This window comes from Clytia hemisphaerica, unplaced genomic scaffold, assembly GCF_902728285.1.
Source record: "Clytia hemisphaerica strain Z4C2 unplaced genomic scaffold, Clytia hemisphaerica genome assembly, whole genome shotgun sequence".
Lineage (NCBI taxonomy): Eukaryota > Metazoa > Cnidaria > Hydrozoa > Leptothecata > Clytiidae > Clytia > Clytia hemisphaerica.
The window spans coordinates 294,313-312,899 of NW_027103432.1; the positions used below are offsets into that span (position 1 = coordinate 294,313).

Genomic DNA, 18,587 nt, shown 5'->3' on the forward strand with positions numbered 1-18,587 from the left:
ATCGACGTTCTACTATTCGATACGCTCCCTCTTTCGAAAATATCGAAAGTCACCGTCAACAAGAAACTCTCTACCATTCGATATTCTTAATCGATGAGAATCCCATTCCCCTTGAAAATCGAATTAGAGAGCGTCAACTGTACTACGTAAATAAATACTAAAAAATCCTCAATTTTCACATTTGGCCTTTGAAAATCTTCTGTACGGTCCCGGTTTTGATAATAGCCTTTGTACAAGAATTAATCAGAATCACTGATCAGTGTAGCGGCTGAGGCACAGTGTCTGTTTATGGTTCTCCTCAGGATGTTTGGGGTTTTCCCCATTTTTAGGTTTTTCAGTTTTTTCTGTGTTTTTCTGTTTGGTCAGTGTTTTCCCTTGTTTCCAGTCTCTTTTTGTTTGCAGTGTCTTTTGTGTGTCTTTTCATTATCTAAGCCATTATTTATTAAGTCTTATACATTTAGTAACATTTATTTATATATTTTGACTTTGTTCTGTAAATTATCAATGTTAAATGTTGGTCTGTAAATTACACGTTTTTGTTATGATGTGTCATGTTGTCAAAATGGTAGCATTTTCAATTGTCATGTTTTGGAGGTGTGTCAATGTTGTCATAGTGATGTCATGTTATGTTATTGTATTATTGTATTGTTATATGTTAACTCATGCATACTAATTGTCTATCATCTTGTCAATGTACTGTTGTGTATAAAAGTATTGTGGATTCACTTGTCACTTGTGTATATGTTTGTCTAGTGGTGTGCTGGTTGACCTAGATGGCTTCCTAGCCTTTTTCACTGTGTCCTTAGTAAGTGTCTTTCTATGTTACATGTTCTCTTGTATTCATCTCTTGTTGTATGCTTGTCTACATTGTATTATTGTACCTTTGTACAGAGGCTCTTAGCATTTCTTGTATGTTTAGTTAATACAGACCTTAGAACTTGTGAATTTTGTTAAGGATAAAGTGTAACTTAGTTTTTGTGCTTTTGTTTTAGCCGTACAATATATGTTTATTGACGAGTACAATCCCTAATGTCAGTTCCTGTGTGGCATTAACAGTAAGGACACATACCGTGGTTTTGTGGGAAGGCCATGTCAACAGTTCAACCAACTAGAAAGTCAGAAAGGGTTAGTGTACCCACTGAGAAGAAAAGGCTACTTGATTTAGAAAAATTGTACAAAGCTAAAGAAAGTAAAGCCAAAGAGATTTACAAGTTGATTTCAGAGATAGACACTATGCTCCAAACAGATGCTGATTCGAAAGCAATTAACGATAACGAGGCAGAACTTCAAAAGATGTTTTCAGAATTTTCACAACTTAACATCAGCAGCAAAGCCCTTATGACAGATGAGGAGGAAGTAGAAGTAGCTGATAGGCAAGCTGAAAAACTGAATGAGAATGTTCATGCACATCAACAGAGATATCACGAACATCTCCATGCAGCTTCGTCAATCAAGAGCAAGTCAAAGAAAAGTTCACAGTCAGGATCAAGGTCAAGTAGATCATCAAAGATCCTCGACAAGAAAGCCAAGCTAGCTGAGCTGCAAGTGCAACAAAAGTATCTAGCAGAGAAGCAAGAGCAAGAAAGACAATTAATCATCAAACAAGAGCAGTACAAGCAAAAGCAAAAGGAGCTTGAAGAGGAGGAGATTTCAATCAAGAAAATGTACGAGCAGGCAGAGAATCTCAAGTTGAAATTTGAAGTTGAAAAGACTAAAGCTGCACTGAAGGTATTGGAAGATGAGGATCAGCCATGTCTCGATGATGATCTAGCAGAGATTGAAAAAGTTCAAAAGTACGACTATGTTTCCAAGTACCTGGAAGATCATGAAAATGCAAAGGCTGAACCAGACAAAAGTGGGCCAGAGTATCACGTCAAGAAAGAACCAGTTGAGCAAGTCAACCACAGTACAGCATCAGAAATTCTGACCTTGATGAGAAGAACAAAAGCACCCTCCATCGAGTTAGAAGTGTTTTCAGGAAGTTCAACTGACTACCCATACTTCATTGCTACCTTCACACAAGTTGTAGAGGAGAACATTTTGAATAACAGAGAACGTTTGACATTGTTAGTCAAGTACACCAAAGGAGACGTAAAGGAGCTTGTGAAGTCTTGTATCTATTTGGCAGACAACGTTTGCTATTCGAAAGCAAAAGAACTACTTGAGTGGAAGTTTGGAAGTCCTTTCAAGATAGCAGCTGATTATAGAAAGCAACTAGCAGAATGGCCAAGAGTGAAGCCAAGTGATGCTACTTCGTTGAATAGATTTGAGACGTTCTTGCTTAAATACCAATCATCCATGGCAAGTATCGGTCGAGCTAGTGAGAACAGCCCAGAATTGTTACAACTTCTTCAAAGCAAACTGCCAACGTACCTACAAGACCGATGGAATCGTACTGCATACAAAGTCAGGTCCAAGCATGAAAGGGAACCTGGCTTAGAAGATTTTGTCGATCTGATCAGCAAAGAGACCGTACTCCTTGACGATCCGTTGTATTCTAGGGAGGCAATCAGTGACCTTTCAAAGAACACGACCAACAACAACAACAACAACAAGAGACAAGATCGACAAAGATTCAGAAGTAACCTCATCTCAATGGATAAATGCATTTGTTGTAACTACAAAACACCGCACGATTTGGAGATATGTCAAGACTACAACAAGATGGATCTAGCTGACCGCAAGAGGTTCATTTTCCGCAAACGTTTATGCTTCTGCTGTTTGAAACCAACCGATTCTTCGCACAATGCCAAAAGTTGTAAGAACAAGCGAACCTGTGCTGTTTGCAGCAAGTCACATCCAACAACTCTCCATGAATACAGATTCACTCGAACGACACCACCATCAGCAAATCCTACTGTTTCGACTATCATTACTCCTCAACATCCACCACCTGCACCCACACCCGCACCATCAACGTCAACGCAGACAACGTCCTCAACTCAACCGTCTCCACCAGTTATCTCTAATTGCATCTCCAACAGTTCAAAATCCGTCAGTCTGAGTATCGTCAGAGTCATCATCTCTCATCCATCAAATCCAACCAAGTGTATCGAGACGTTTGCACTGTTAGACAATGGCTCACAAGGTACCTTTGTCACTGAAGACGTCCTATTTCAACTCGGTATCGTTGGAACCAAGACCACCATTGAAATCGAAACCATGGCTGGTAGTCATCGAGAAGATACCTCGTTTATCAATCACCTTAAGGTTTCATCTTTTGACAGCACGGATATTATCAACCTTCCCAAGTGTTATACTCGTTTATCACTGCCTGCTGATGACAGTGACATTGCAACATCCGACAAAATCAAAAAGTGGACGTATTTATCAAGTATCAAACATTACCTACCAAAGGTTTCTGAGAGAGCTGTTATCGGTTTACTGATTGGAACAAATTGTCCTAAAGCCTTGGAACCAATAGAAGTCATTCAAAGTGAAGGTGATGGTCCCTATGCATATAAAACTCGTTTGGGATGGTGTGTATCCGGCCCAATGAGCAGCAAAAGTAAGAATTCGTTTTCATCTAATCGTGTCAGTATTAATGTTCGAGAGACCATCAAAGATCTTTCACTGAAAGATATGATAATCACCGCTCAATCAATCGATTTTCACGAATCAAATGACTACCAAGTGGTATCCATGGAAGACAAACGTTTCATCCAAATGATGGAAGACGAGACAACGTTTGAAAATGGTCATTATGTTTCACCACTTCCATTCCGATTCAAAGAAAAAGTAGTTCCAAACAACTTCGATCAAGTACTACAACGAGCACATTGGTTGAAACGAAAACTATCCAAACAACCGAAAATGTATGAAGATTACGTCAAGTTTATGAACGACATCATCTCCAAAGGATATGCAACCAAGGCAGATAAACCACCAGCTGATAGCAAAACCTGGTATATACCGCATCATGGTGTGTACCACCCAAAGAAACCAAACAAGATCAGAGTCGTTTTCGATTGTTCCATGAAGGCAAACGGTTATTGTCTGAACCAAGAGCTACTACAGGGACCAGACCTAACAAACCAGTTGATGGGTGTCCTCGTGCGTTTCAGAGAGGAGCCAGTAGCAGTTATGGGTGATATCGAAGCAATGTTTTGTCAGGTCAGAGTACCTGACGACCAACGTGATTATCTTCGTTTCTTATGGTGGCCAGATGGGGACCTGGAAAGCAAGTTGCAAGAATATCAAATGTGTGTCCACTACTTTGGTATCACATCATCTCCAAGTTGTGTCAATCATGCACTGAGACGAACTGCTACCGAGAACAAATCCAAGTACGGCGAGCAAGCAGCTGAAGTATTGCATCGTAACTTCTATGTAGACGACATGCTAAAGTCTTTTCCGGAAGAAGACTCAGCCATCTCAACAGTAAACAACACACGACTGATGTGCAAAGAAGGTGGTTTTCGTCTCACTAAGTTTCATTCGAATAGTCGTTCAGTTATCGAATCAATACCACCAGAAGAAAGATCGAAGTCTCTGAAGGACCTTGATATGACAACCGATACAATACCCAACGAACGAGCCCTGGGCATGCAGTGGTGTCCAGAACGTGATGTGTTCACCTACAAAGTTCAATTCAAAGAGAAACCATCAACACGACGAGGAGTTTTGTCGACCGTCAGCTCAATGTATGATCCGTTGGGCTTGATTTCACCCTTCCTGTTAGAAGGAAAGAAGATTCTACAAGAAATTTGTGCCAACAAACACGGTTGGGATGAACCACTCACTGAGCAGCAATTGAAACGATTCGAACAATGGAAATTACAATTGAAGTCCATCGAGCAGTTCGAGATCCATAGATGCTTGAAGCCAAAAGATTTTGGTACCATCGTCAACATATCCCTTCATCACTTTTCGGATGGGGCGGAGGAAGGTTATGGACAGGTATCTTACATCAGGTACTTGAACGACAAAGGAAGTATTCATTGCCAACTGGTGTTATCAAAATCAAGAGTCGCGCCATTGAAAAGACCTACAATACCTCGCTTGGAACTATCAGCGGCTGTTGTATCCGTCAAAGTTTCATTGTTCCTTAAGAGAGAGCTTGATACCACAATCAATGACGAGTATTTCTGGACCGACGCTCAAGTTGTATTGAGTTACATCTCAAATGATACCAGACGATTCCACGTATTTGTCGCAAATAGATCTCAATTTGTTCGTGAGAAGACTCAACTTGACCAATGGCATTACGTCCCAAGCAAACAAAACCCAGCCGATCATTCGTCGAAAGGTTTGAACCTGACAGCAACCGAAAAGATTAGACATTGGTTTAGGGGACCCGATTTCCTCTATCAGAGCAAAGCACAATGGCCAAAGCAACCTAACGTACTGAAGTTGACAAATGACGACAAAGAAGTAAAGAAGGTCAAGGTGCAAACGTCCAAGGTTCAAACGTCCAAGGTTCAAACGTCCAAAGTTCAACCAGAATTGATCGATGTTCTCGAAAGCCGCACTAACTCGTGGTCAAAGATGGTACGTATCATATACAGAATGATTCGACTTCGAAAGTCAAACAGGCAAAAGTCAGAAGTTGAAGTCAAACAGAAAGCAGAGAAGGCTATCATCAGATTAGTTCAACAGAAGGCCTTCCCTGACGACATCAACCAATTGAAGAAGAAGGAACCACTGAAGAAAACGAGCCCGATATATCAATTGGCACCATTCGTCGATGGAGAAGATATCCTTCGAGTTGGTGGACGTATCAACAATGCAACCAACATCCCATATGAAGAGAAGCATCCCATCGTGCTACCCAGACGATCAACAACAACAAAGAGTGTCATCCAAAAAGTTCATGAAGAGATGCAACACGGAGGGCGCAACGCAACGTTGTGTAGACTGAGAGAAAAGGGATTCTGGTGTATCAACGGTAATTCCCTTGTTCGTCATGTTCTTCATCAATGTGTAACTTGTCGTAAGTTACGTGGGAAGTCTCAATCACCAAAGATGGCTGATCTACCCGAAGATCGGTTACAAGATGCACCACCATTCACCTACGTCGGACTGGACCTTTTTGGTCCTTTCCTCATCAAAGAACGACGAAGCGAGCTCAAACGTTATGGTATTATCTACACGTGCCTAAATTCACGAGCTTGCCATCTAGAGAGTGTTAATTCTATGGACACTGATTCGTTCATCATGTGTCTACGACGTTTTATTGCAAGAAGAGGACCAGTACGACTGGTCAGATGTGACAACGGTTCAAATTTTGTTGGAGCTCGAAACGAACTCGTCAAAGCGATCAATGAATTGGACGATCAAGCAATCAAGATTTATCTGATGGAACAAAATGCAGACTTTGTTTCCTGGAAGTTCAATCCACCATACGCAAGCAACTTTGGAGGCGTATGGGAAAGACTAATACGCTCTACACGTGCAATCTTAGATTCATTATTGACCACTCATGGTCATTCGTTAAATGATGAATCCTTTCGAACATTATTAGTTGAAATAGAGGCTGTCTTGAATTCAAGACCATTAACTGTTGAATGCCTCAGTGATGTAGAGAGTCCAACACCTTTAACACCAAATCATCTATTGACAATGAAATCTAGCATTGTCATGCCACCACCAGGACGTTTCGAGAAAGCAGACCTGTATTCAAGAAGGCGATGGAGGCGAGTTCAGCATATTTGTAACGAGTTTTGGTCACGGTGGAGAAAGGAGTATGTACAACACCTTCAAATACGTCACAAATGGAACGACACTAAACGTAATCTACAAGCTGGAGATATAGTTCTCGTTAAAGACGACGCTAAGCGAAATGAATGGAAAATGGCTTTAGTCGATACGGTTCGACATAGTGATGATGGAGTCGTCAGAACTGTTGAAATTAAACAAGGCCAATCTAAATATACTCGGCCTGTTAATAAACTTGTTTTGATATTGGAAAGTGATTCCAAAAATTGAACTGATTTTCGGTTATGGAATTGAATTCCCCACCAAGGAGCCAAACAAAGGATGAAATATTTTAATATATTCAAAAATTAGTTTGAAAAAAATTTGCTTGTTAGTAATAGGAAGATTTATTCAAACCAAAAACATTTTTGCTTGTTAGTAATAGAAAATTTATTTAAAAAAAAAAAAAAATTATTTTTGTAGGATTTTTCAAGATGTTTTGAGGATCAGGCACATCTTGAGGGGAGCCATGTAGCGGCTGAGGCACAGTGTCTGTTTATGGTTCTCCTCAGGATGTTTGGGGTTTTCCCCATTTTTAGGTTTTTCAGTTTTTTCTGTGTTTTTCTGTTTGGTCAGTGTTTTCCCTTGTTTCCAGTCTCTTTTTGTTTGCAGTGTCTTTTGTGTGTCTTTTCAGTATCTAAGCCATTATTTATTAAGTCTTATACATTTAGTAACATTTATTTATATATTTTGACTTTGTTCTGTAAATTATCAATGTTAAATGTTGGTCTGTAAATTACACGTTTTTGTTGTGATGTGTCATGTTGTCAAAATGGTAGCATTTTCAATTGTCATGTTTTGGAGGTGTGTCAATGTTGTCATAGTGATGTCATGTTATGTTATTGTATTATTGTATTGTTATATGTTAACTCATGCATACTAATTGTCTATCATCTTGTCAATGTACTGTTGTGTATAAAAGTATTGTGGATTCACTTGTCACTTGTGTATATGTTTGTCTAGTGGTGTGCTGGTTGACCTAGATGGCTTCCTAGCCTTTTTCACTGTGTCCTTAGTAAGTGTCTTTCTATGTTACATGTTCTCTTGTATTCATCTCTTGTTGTATGCTTGTCTACATTGTATTATTGTACCTTTGTACAGAGGCTCTTAGCATTTCTTGTATGTTTAGTTAATACAGACCTTAGAACTTGTGAATTTTGTTAAGGATAAAGTTGTAACTTAGTTTTTGTGCTATTTTGTTTTAGCCGTACAATATATGTTTATTGACGAGTACAATCCCTAATGTCAGTTCCTGTGTGGCATTAACAATCAGAATTAGAGTGTTATTATGAAAGTCAGGTAAGAATTTATCAAGAGTAACAAAATATGAGGGGTGAAAATCTGATGATGCTAACCTCTCAAATTTTCCTTCTCTTGGAGATTCGAAGATGAATTCAAGCTTGGCTACACTGTTGGGCGGGATAACTTGCGATAAAGGTGACGTCTGGCGGAGTTCTTTGCAATCCACCTTGCATTGAAACATAATAAAGATCAATCATTTCGTTTCCGTTGCTTCGAATCGGTATTAATTTTTATACAGTGCAGTGGAGTCTCTTTAACTCGAACCTCTATAACTCGAACCTCTATAACTCGAATGTCTCCTTAACTCGAACAAGTTTACCTTACTCCATAATTCGAAATTTCTTTAACTCGAACAAATTGGCGTTAACCGTCCGTACGGAGACTCCACTGGACAACCATTCCCAGATAGGCTATTTCATGGTCGAAATGGATCATGGGTAATAAAAGGACTGATTGTTTCTTTATAACGGCTTCCCTTGGGTTAGACATAAAAATATCCAAAATTTAAGGCAAGCAGAAAGTCCTCATTAAAGTGCGATTGTCTTGCAATCAAAGTTATAATATTTGAGAAATAAGTGAAATTCCCACAAAATCTTACAACCACAAACGATTTGGAAGAGCTCTGAATTAGGTTGGAGAGTAGGTGCAGTTTTAACTGTGAGTTTTAACGCTATACTTAAGACCTTAGGATCTGAGGATCCAAAAGTCCAAGAATGGTCCAAAAGAGCTCAGAATATAGCCTGGAAGTCTATAAACCCCTCCCAAATTGAAATATTCGAATAAATTTATCAATTAGCCCAAAAGGGACTTTCTCGCCCGAACTTTAAATTGCTAAAAACGAGGAATTAAACAAAATTGTCAATATATATTTGACCGAGACTGTGATTACCCATGATTCTTTTCGATCATGAAATAAATAGTCTATTATTCAAGCGTTTATAACTCGAAAGGCACCGGCTAAACCTTTAAAGCTTTTACAATAATTCTACAATTTTACGGATTTACAACTTCAAAAAACTTACATCAAAATTGACGAGGATATTTTGTGGTAAATTGTTGGCGATTTTCAAAGTCTTTGATGTGATCGATTTTCGACATATATCACCAAAGTCAATAAGCTCATTCTCTGAAAAACAAAAGTAGGTTGGAAAGTAGGTCCATTTTTTTCACGCAACATCTCATTTACCTATTCGTCAATGACGAGCCCCATCCTAAATGATAACTTACTCTCGGATACCTAATAGCCAGGGTGTCTGGAATAAGGCGAGGTTGGAAAAAATCTCAAAACTTAATACGTGGAGGTTTGGAATAAAAATGTCCTGGGTGAAAAATTTTCGAAAATGAGGCTAATACAGCAGAATTGGGACAAAAAAGGGAACTTTCAAAAACATTTTCCCAAAAATCAATAAGCAGGGGGGGGAGGGGGTTGTGAACCAAATACCTATGGCAGTATAGGTAAAGCAACATAGATCCGTTTAGGATGGACGCCAAGAACCTATTCATCGATTTAGAAGACCTTTATCCCATTCTTTCCACCGAGAAAATTGAAAGATCCACTTGTCTAAATCGCAGACTTAATTGGTGGGTAAAATACTTTGGAAGATATTTCAGTGTAGTGTCATTTTGAATATAGTCACTTGGAGCGGATTGAAATAGCGCTTCGTCGTGCAAACGTCATGATTATTACTTCTCTCATTTGACCGAAATTCAATCCCACAATCCTTTTTGTCTTATAGTAGAGGGCATTTTGTAAAATCGCTCGACTGTTTTGTTAGAAGCACTTGTTATACATTTTTGGAAAGCTAAGGGGTAGGGGAATCGAAATTACTATGTTTCCAATTTTTTTTCGGACACTTTGGTGTGATTTTCGGACAAATATGACGGTCTCAGGCAAAAATCATAGGGTTAAAAATTAATGAAAACCGTACTGCTTTCCCTGACTTCTTTTTCAAATTGTGATGTTTTGGCGGGAAATAAAAAGAAGTCTTTAAGTAGCTTTTAAAGAAGATAAGATAGCGCGTCGTGTGCAAAAGACCGCGTACAAAAAGCTTGTTCGAGTAAAATGTTTTGTTTACAAAAGTATTATGATTTTTCTATGAGGGCTAATCAAACAATTCTTTTTGCAGTTAGTAGATAATGTTGTGCTTAACCCTATTCGGCCTAGGGGGGCGGGGCCTTTCTGTTCTGAGGTCAAACTATTGGTAATAGCTCCTGTAATAATAGAGCTTTTACCGTGAAATTTTCTGTAAATTCCTAACTGACACCTAAAAATATTCACACCTTGAGGTTGATGACATTTCTGACAGTAAGGTGTCAAAAAATTGACACTTTTCCAATACAAATTGATTTTTAATGTCAAATATATCGTTTAAACCGTGAATATTTAGGATAAAATAAGCATTTTAAAAAACTCAGGCAATTTTTTTCTAAAGCTTTTGTTAGAATACAATAGCAATTTATAAGAACAAAGGAAATTTTTGGTTTTTGCTCTCTTTGGGAATGATGAGTGACGTGATCAAAAAAAATTTTTTGTCAAAAGTTACCTTACGTGACAAGGATCTTGTGTGCCAAATTTCATCCAAAAAGACCCACTAGATCAAAAGTTAAGGGGTGGTACGGGAAAAGCCCCCCCCCCTAGTTCTGAACCGCGCCTAAAAGCCTAGGTTGAATAGGGTTAACATTTATCAGAAGAACGAATGGGTTTAAACCATTTTTTCATAAAAAATATCATTGAATAGCAAAAAATTGCCGTTTCCAATTTATTTTTGCCTTTCTCTGGTCACGTGACACGCTGATGACGTCATTTTGCAAATTACTTTCTATCAAAATGATCCATACACTATAAGTGAAAAAGGGTGAAAACTTGAGTCTTGGGTTTAGTGATTCACGAGATATTGAAGCATAAGTAAACGCATTCAAAATCTCATTTTACGGCTCTGGGAAAGTAGCTGTGAAAACTCCGGGACTGAAAGAGATCAAGCAGTGCCTTTTGATAAAAACAAGCTGGATGCTGATACAACTTATACGCAACGAAGAAAGTAGACTATGCTATAGTCTAAGACGAGTTTCATTTAAGAGGAACAAACGTTAGACGGGAATTTTTTACGGGAGTAGCTGTTGTCTTAGACTATATCAATTTGGTAGAAAAGCGGAAATTTTGGATTTTGGATAGCGGTGTGATCGGCCGGCCCGGTTCGAACAAAATGTAAACAAACAGTTAGGTCTGACTGGTAAGTCCCGCGGCAGTTCTTGCTGTGAATACAGATTGACCCGACTGGAATAATGATTCCAAAACAGGGCGACAGAAAGTTGATCTATATGTATAATGTGTGGAAATGTTTAATGCAATTCTTTAGCATTTTAGTCTCTTAGCCTCCTATTAGTTAGTACTTTAGTTTGTAACTTCTTTGCAACAAGGTGTTTTATGTAAATGGTTTGTTTTGAATTTACTTTTAACAAGCAGAACATATCATATTTTTTCAAGAACAACAAGTGATACTTTGATGGACCTACCTGGATTATGCATTTAACACGTTTATAATTGATATCTACGTGACGTGACCATTAAACAATCATTCAGAACACAAATAGTGACGATCTATTAAAATTAGTCGTTTGTTTCTTATAAAAAACGTTTAGAAACCAAAATTTCATGCTCTTGAAATGTTCTTTCATATTCAAGACTTCGTGAGCAAAAAAACATCTCCAAAAAATTGAGTAATTTGGCTAAGAACATTGATGTATGTTTATTAATATTGATTCTTATTGATAAAGATGCTTTTTTTGAGCTGAAAAATTCATTTTTTACAAAAGTCTGCTTGAGCCATCTACTTTCATACAAAAAATCAGAAAAAAACAATGGTCCAATATTTCACTAAGTCCAAAAAACCCTTTTATGGCCGTTTTTTTAGCTGAAAAATACCCCAAAATCTTTTTCTCCAAAAATCGGGCTCCGTCACATTTGAGGGTTTATAATTATGCATCTTTATGCAAGAAGTCGTAGAAAATGAAAGAGCCAATCAATCTAATACCTAATTAATTGATAATGTGCTTATAAAAAAATATCGAATTTGGCCAGTTTTTCTATAAAAACATGCCAAACAACCAAAATTTCATGTCTAAACACTCGTGAGAAAAGAAAAACATCTATCTCATAAAAAAATTGAGTAATTTGACTAAGAACATTGATGTATGCTTATTAATAGTGATTCTTATAGATAAACATGCGTTTTTTGAGCCAACAATTTTTTTTGCAAAAATCTGCTTAAGCCGTCTTTTACCTATGATGGTACCCTACTTTTATGCAGAAAATTAGAAAAAATTAATGATCCAATTTTTCACAAAGTCCAAAAAACCTGTTTTTTAGCCGTTTTTTGGCCCAAATTTGCCCAAAAACATTTTTTTTCGAAAATAGGGTTCTGTCACATTCAAGGGTTTATAGTTATGCATCTTTGTGTAAAAAATCATAAAGAATGAAAGAGCCAATCTCGAGAAAAGCCAATACCTAAGTAATTGATAATGTGCTTATAAAAAAATATCGAATTTGGCCAGTTTTTCTATAAAAAAAACGCCAAGCAACCCAAATTTCCTGTCTAAACACACATACTCTTCAAAAGTAAGCCCTCTTGAGCAGAAAAAACATCTATCTCATAAAAAAAATTGAGTAATTTGACTAAGAACATCGATGTATGCTTATTAATAGTGATTCTTATAGATAAACATGCGTTTTTTGAGCCAACAAAATTTTTTTACAAAAATCTGCTTGAGCCATCTTATACCTATGATGGTACCCTACTTTCGTGCAAAAAATCAGAAAAAATTAATGATCCAATTTTTCACAAAGTCCAAAAAACCCGTTTTTTAGCCGTTTTTTGGCCCAAATTTGCCCAAAAACATTTTGCTTCGAAAATCGGGTTCTGTCACATTCAAGGGTTTATAGTTATGCATCTTTGTGTAAAAAATCATAAAGAATGAAAGAGTCAATCTCGAGAAAAGCCAATACCTAAGTAATTGATAATGTGCTTATAAAAAAATATCGAATTTGGCCAGTTTTTCTATAAAAACACGCCAAGCAACCCAAATTTCCTGTCTAAACACACATACTCTTCAAAAGTAAGCCCTCTTGAGAAGAAAAAACATCTATCTCATAAAAAAAATTGAGTAATTTGACTAAGAACATCGATGTATGCTTATTAATAGTGATTCTTATAGATAAACATGCGTTTTTTGAGCCAACAAAATTTTTTTGCAAAAATCTGCTTGAGCCATCTTATACCTATGATAAAGAGCCAATCAATCTAATACCTAAGTAATTGATAATGTGCTTATAAAAAAATATCGAATTTGGCCAGTTTTTCTATAAAAACATGCCAAACAACCAAAATTTCATGTCTAAACACTCGTGAGAAAAGAAAAACATCTATCTCATAAAAAATTGAGTAATTTGACTAAGAACATTGATGTATGCTTATTAATAGTGATTCTTATAGATAAACATGCGTTTTTTGAGCCAACAATTTTTTTTTGCAAAAATCTGCTTAAGCCGTCTTTTACCTATGATGGTACCCTACTTTTATGCAGAAAATTAGAAAAAATTAATGATCCCATTTTTCACAAAGTCCAAAAAACCTGTTTTTTAGCCGTTTTTTGGCCCAAATTTGCCCAAAAACATTTTTTTTTCGAAAATAGGGTTCTGTCACATTCAAGGGTTTATAGTTATGCATCTTTGTGTAAAAATCATAAGAATGAAAGAGCCAATCTCGAGAAAAGCCAATACCTAAGTAATTGATAATGTGCTTATAAAAAAATATCGAATTTGGCCAGTTTTTTCTATAAAAAAACGCCAAGCAACCCAAATTTCCTGTCTAAACACACATACTCTTCAAAAGTAAGCCCTCTTGAGCAGAAAAAAACATCTATCTCATAAAAAAAATTGAGTAATTTGACTAAGAACATCGAGTATGCTTATTAATAGTGATTCTTATAGATAAACATGCGTTTTTTTGAGCCAACAAAATTTTTTTACAAAAATCTGCTTGAGCCATCTTATACCTATGATGGTACCCTACTTTCGTGCAAAAAATCAGAAAAAATTAATGATCCAATTTTTCACAAAGTCCAAAAAACCCGTTTTTTAGCCGTTTTTTGGCCCAAAAACATTTTTTTTCGAAAATCGGGTTCTGTCACATTCAAGGGTTTATAGTTATGCATCTTTGTGTAAAAAATCATAAAGAATGAAAGAGTCAATCTCGAGAAAAGCCAATACCTAAGTAATTGATAATGTGCTTATAAAAAAATATCGAATTTGGCCAGTTTTTCTATAAAAACACGCCAAGCAACCCAAATTTCCTGTCTAAACACACATATTCTTCAAAAGTAAGCCCTCTTGAGAAGAAAAAACATCTATCTCATAAAAAAAATTGAGTAATTTGACTAAGAACATCGATGTATGCTTATTAATAGTGATTCTTATAGATAAACATGCGTTTTTTGAGCCAACAAAATTATTTTGCAAAAATCTGCTTGAGCCATCTTATACCTATGATGGTACCCTACTTTCGTGCAAAAAATCAGAAAAAATTAATGATCCAATTTTTCACAAAGTCCAAAAAACCCGTTTTTTAGCCGTTTTATGGCCCAAATTTGCCCAAAAATTTTTTTTCGAAAATCGGGCTCCGTCACATTTTGGGCATTGCCATTTTGCATCATTGTGCAAAAAATCAGAAAAAACTAATGAGCCAATCTCGAGAAAAGCTGGTAACTAACGGACGGACGGACAGACGGACAAAGGTTAATTTATAGGACCTCCACCGGGGTAGGTCCAAAAAAGAGTATTAAAGAGAAGAAGAGGTAAAGCATTTTTCTTTTTTGTTTTTATTTTGAAAGACTGATCTTTTCGTAATGCAAACTTGTATCTGCCAGGTTTATCTCCAGTGTATGTGTTATGTTTTGTCTGATTGCTCTAGGAAAATTTTATGAAGAGTGACATTTTTCAAATATCACAAACAGCTTTTTTACAAACTAATGCATTACTTTTCTTTATCAATTTTTTTTAATTTTCATAAATGACATACACGTTTTTTTTTATAAGAACGTCAAAAATTTTCAAAGCCTTCGGATGTTCTTAGTTTTTTGGATTTGAAGCCTGAAAATGTTCTTAAAATGTTCTTATTTTCAGCATTTTTTGAGCATTTTGATGTAATTTCTCAAGAAAATGCATGTTTTTATGTCTCCGCAAAGCCTTAGAATGTTCTTAGAATGTTCTTAAATTGTTGGGCCTCGAAGCCTTATGTTCTTATATAGTTTGTTCTTATAAAAAAAAAACGTGTAATTGTTGGTTTTGATTTTTTGTCTACATATATAGTATAAGGCGAGACCAATATAATTTGTTGTTTTTTTACAGACCGCAAGCTTTAGGTAAATTTTAGGTTCGGTCGTGGCGTGCCTGTAAAACAACAAATCAAATTGGTCCCACCTTATAGTCTACCAAAACCAAGTCCAACACATGAAAAATTCAATATAAATTATTGCACTGCATGGTTTTTAGTGAATTCACGGTGAAAAGTCGCAATTAATAATTCAAGATGAAAATGGTGAAATTTCACTCTGAATTGTCGAATTGCAGCTTTTCAACGTGAATTCACTAAAAAGTCAAGGTGAATTTTATTGATTTTTTTCCTGTGCCAAGTTGTCATATACTGATATAATTTCGATAGCTATTGAAAATATAAAAGTTTCAAAATAATCTTGGTAGTTTCAAAATAGTGAAAAATTATACAAGTAGGTGCTAAAACTTTTTATTCTCAACTTCAGTTGAGCTACAATCTGACAATGTCTGTGTGTATGTGTGTCTGTCTGTCTGTCACAAAAACTTTGGGGCAGCCTGGAGACGTTAAAAATTGTTGGATTTAGCTGAAATTTGGCACACTTGTTCATTGGGTGAATATCTGGGGGTGATTTTTTCATTTTTCAAAAATTTTGATTTTTGGGGCCTGGGGACGAGTTTTTCGCCAAAACGAGGCTAAAACTTTGGGGCAGTCTGGAGACGTCAAAAATTGTTGGATTTGGCACACTTGTTCCTTGGGTGAATATCTGGGGGTAATTTTTCATTTTTCAAAAATTTTGATTTTTGGGGCTTGGGGACGAGTTTTTCGCCAAATTGAGGCTAAAGCTTTGGAGCAGCCTGGAGATTTCAAAAATTGTTGGATTTGGCTGAAATTTGGCACACTTGTACCTTGGGTGAATGGGGGTCTACAATTGGGCCTATGAATAATTTGAAGCCACTGAAGTTGAGCCCAGTGCGTTGCGCACGTTTGACTATTTTAGAAAGGTGTATATATATAACAAAACCTTTCCAATATAATGTTGACACCAACTTGAATTGCGGACAAAAAAGCAACCATTCCTAGCAAGATGGCCATTAAGAAAAGACTTTTGTTTATTTATCTTCTTATGGACTGCTATGTTAGTAATAGTTGCTATTTTGCCCTTCTGTATTTAATATGGGCATTATATAAAAGGCATTATTTACAATCATCATAATTTTGATTTTTTATGAAGAAAGTATAAAGAAAGAAAATCGTAAACACAATCCATATACCATGCAAAATTTATAACTCTTAAAAAAAATTGAAAGGAATTTTTCAAGGGCAGATTTGTCATGCCAAAATCAATATATATGAAAATTCTTTCATATTTTTGGTAATCTTTTTTTTAATTTTGAATACAAATCAATTCATTTTTACGTGGGATTTTATGGGCTTGTCACTTTAATGATTTAAAAGGATATTTGAGTAAAGAAATTTAAAACTTGGTTTTATTGTGACTAGGTATTTTTTGCAAAGCATCCGGTTCAGTCAAAAACGCCTTCTCGGCCTCAGGTCTAAAATTGAAAATTTGAACCACAGACATTTTGGGGAATTTTTTTTACAAATATATTTCAATCATCACAGTGACCCTATATTTCAAATCTAAAGTAATTTTGATCATTGGTTCAGGAATTATGATAAATTTTTAGTTTTTTACAAAATTCAAACAAAATTTGTGTTTTCGCAGGATATATATCAGTATATGGTTGTAAAATTTTGGATGAAATTTGTAAACTACCGTGAGATCGGGTAACTTGCATCAGTGGAGGCTAACATACATAGCCTTTAAATGAGTGACCTGGATGGTCATTGAAATACAAAGTTAAAATAAAAAATGGCAGAGTAGAGCTTAACCAGACTAAGTAGAGCTGCGAGCGGATCTGCGTAGTTCACTTGTTTTGAAATTTGGCTGCTTTGATTGGTCAGTCATTTGATGGCTATGCAAGTTACCCGACTTCACGGTTTATCATAGGAACAAATAAAAAAAATTACCTTAACCTTTTAGATGAATTGGCGATGAAAACTATTAATCTTTCAATAATGACATGGTGATTAGCTGAAATCTCACCGTAAATTTATTAAAAAATTGCAGCTTTTCACCTTGAATTACCCTACAGTCAGGAGAAATTTTTATAACTTGCATTCTGTGTATAGTCTGATTGGGCAGCAGATAATTTTGTATTTCTCCAGAAGAATGTGGAAATTTGAAGTGAAAAAAAGATTCTTTTCGATACAATTTTTTCTAACATCGTAGAAATGTCCTAAAAAAATTTATGGTTCAAATTTCCAATAGACCTGAGGCTTAGAAAAGAATTTTTTGAATGAACCAGCTGCTTGCTAAAAATATAGTCAAAAAGAAACTTTTTGTTCAGATATTTGAAGATGCTTGAGTACTGCTCTTGTATCATAGAAGGTGTCGTTGTTCAGATGTTGTGGAAAGTGTTGTTCAGATATCGTGGAGGGTTATTCCTTCAGTCATAATGGAAAGTGTTGATCAGTTATCGTGGAAAGTGTTGTTTAGATGTCGCAGAAAGTCTTGTTTAGACACAGTGAAGAGTGTCGGTCTGATATCGTGAAAGGTGTTGGTTGAATTTTGTAGAAATGCATTGGTTGAAATATACCAGATAACCATGGTATTTAAAATGTGCTGGTACCACTACCACTGAAAAATTGACTATCAAAAAATATAAAAAGATAGCTAAACATCAAACTCAATCAAGCCCAACAAAAAAATAAACAGGAAGTAAAATCTATTAAAATTTAGGCCTTCTTTTTGAGAAGAAACTTTAAAGAGATTGAAGATTTTTGGCGTGCACAAAATCATCACTTGACAGAACTGGAAAAAGTCAATATTTCAGTCTCAACTGACACTGATTCCTGCTACCATAAAAGAAACTACAAAATCCAGTGAATGTAAACCTTACCTTTAGATGCTACTTCAAGCTTCAGGTGTCAGGCATCAAGTTGAATAAAATTTCCAAAAAATAAAAGTTAGAATTTCTTTGTGGGCCTTGAGGAAATAATAATCCCTTCTAACTAATATTATCAAAAAAGCTAAAGAAACAGCAAATGCGTTTATGTAAGGTCTTCAGCCTCCAAATTATCATACAAGAACATTCTTTATCACCAGACCCAGAACCATCTTGCTAAAAGAAAACAACCATTTTTTGGATAAAGTTCACTTCCTACTTGCATCCTTCCCGTGTTGTTTTGGTTTTCTCT

At 36.0% G+C, this 18,587-nt stretch overlaps 2 protein-coding genes across 2 annotated transcripts in view; one reads left to right on the forward strand and one right to left on the reverse strand.

Moving 5' to 3' along the window:
• LOC136798057 (cilia and flagella-associated protein 47-like) overlaps nucleotides 1-18,587 on the reverse strand; it is a 96,815-nt gene that overhangs the window by 51,021 nt on the left and 27,207 nt on the right. Inside the window, exons 12-13 of the mRNA XM_067054641.1 lie at nucleotides 9,021-9,124; nucleotides 8,052-8,164 (exon numbers count right to left, since the gene is read on the reverse strand). Coding sequence (XP_066910742.1) covers nucleotides 8,052-8,164; nucleotides 9,021-9,124 — 217 coding nt within the window. The remainder of the gene's footprint in view (nucleotides 1-8,051; nucleotides 8,165-9,020; nucleotides 9,125-18,587) is intronic.
• LOC136798098 (uncharacterized) lies at nucleotides 1,017-6,927 on the forward strand. The gene has a single exon (XM_067054686.1). It carries the CDS (start codon nucleotides 1,090-1,092, stop codon nucleotides 6,925-6,927), a length of 5,838 nt encoding a protein of 1,945 aa, XP_066910787.1. The 5' UTR covers nucleotides 1,017-1,089.

Excerpts from the sequence above, each read along its gene's own strand:
- LOC136798098 (XM_067054686.1), top strand. The coding sequence starts at position 1,090 with ATGTCAACAGTTCAACCAACTAGAAAGTCAGAAAGGGTTAGTGTACCC.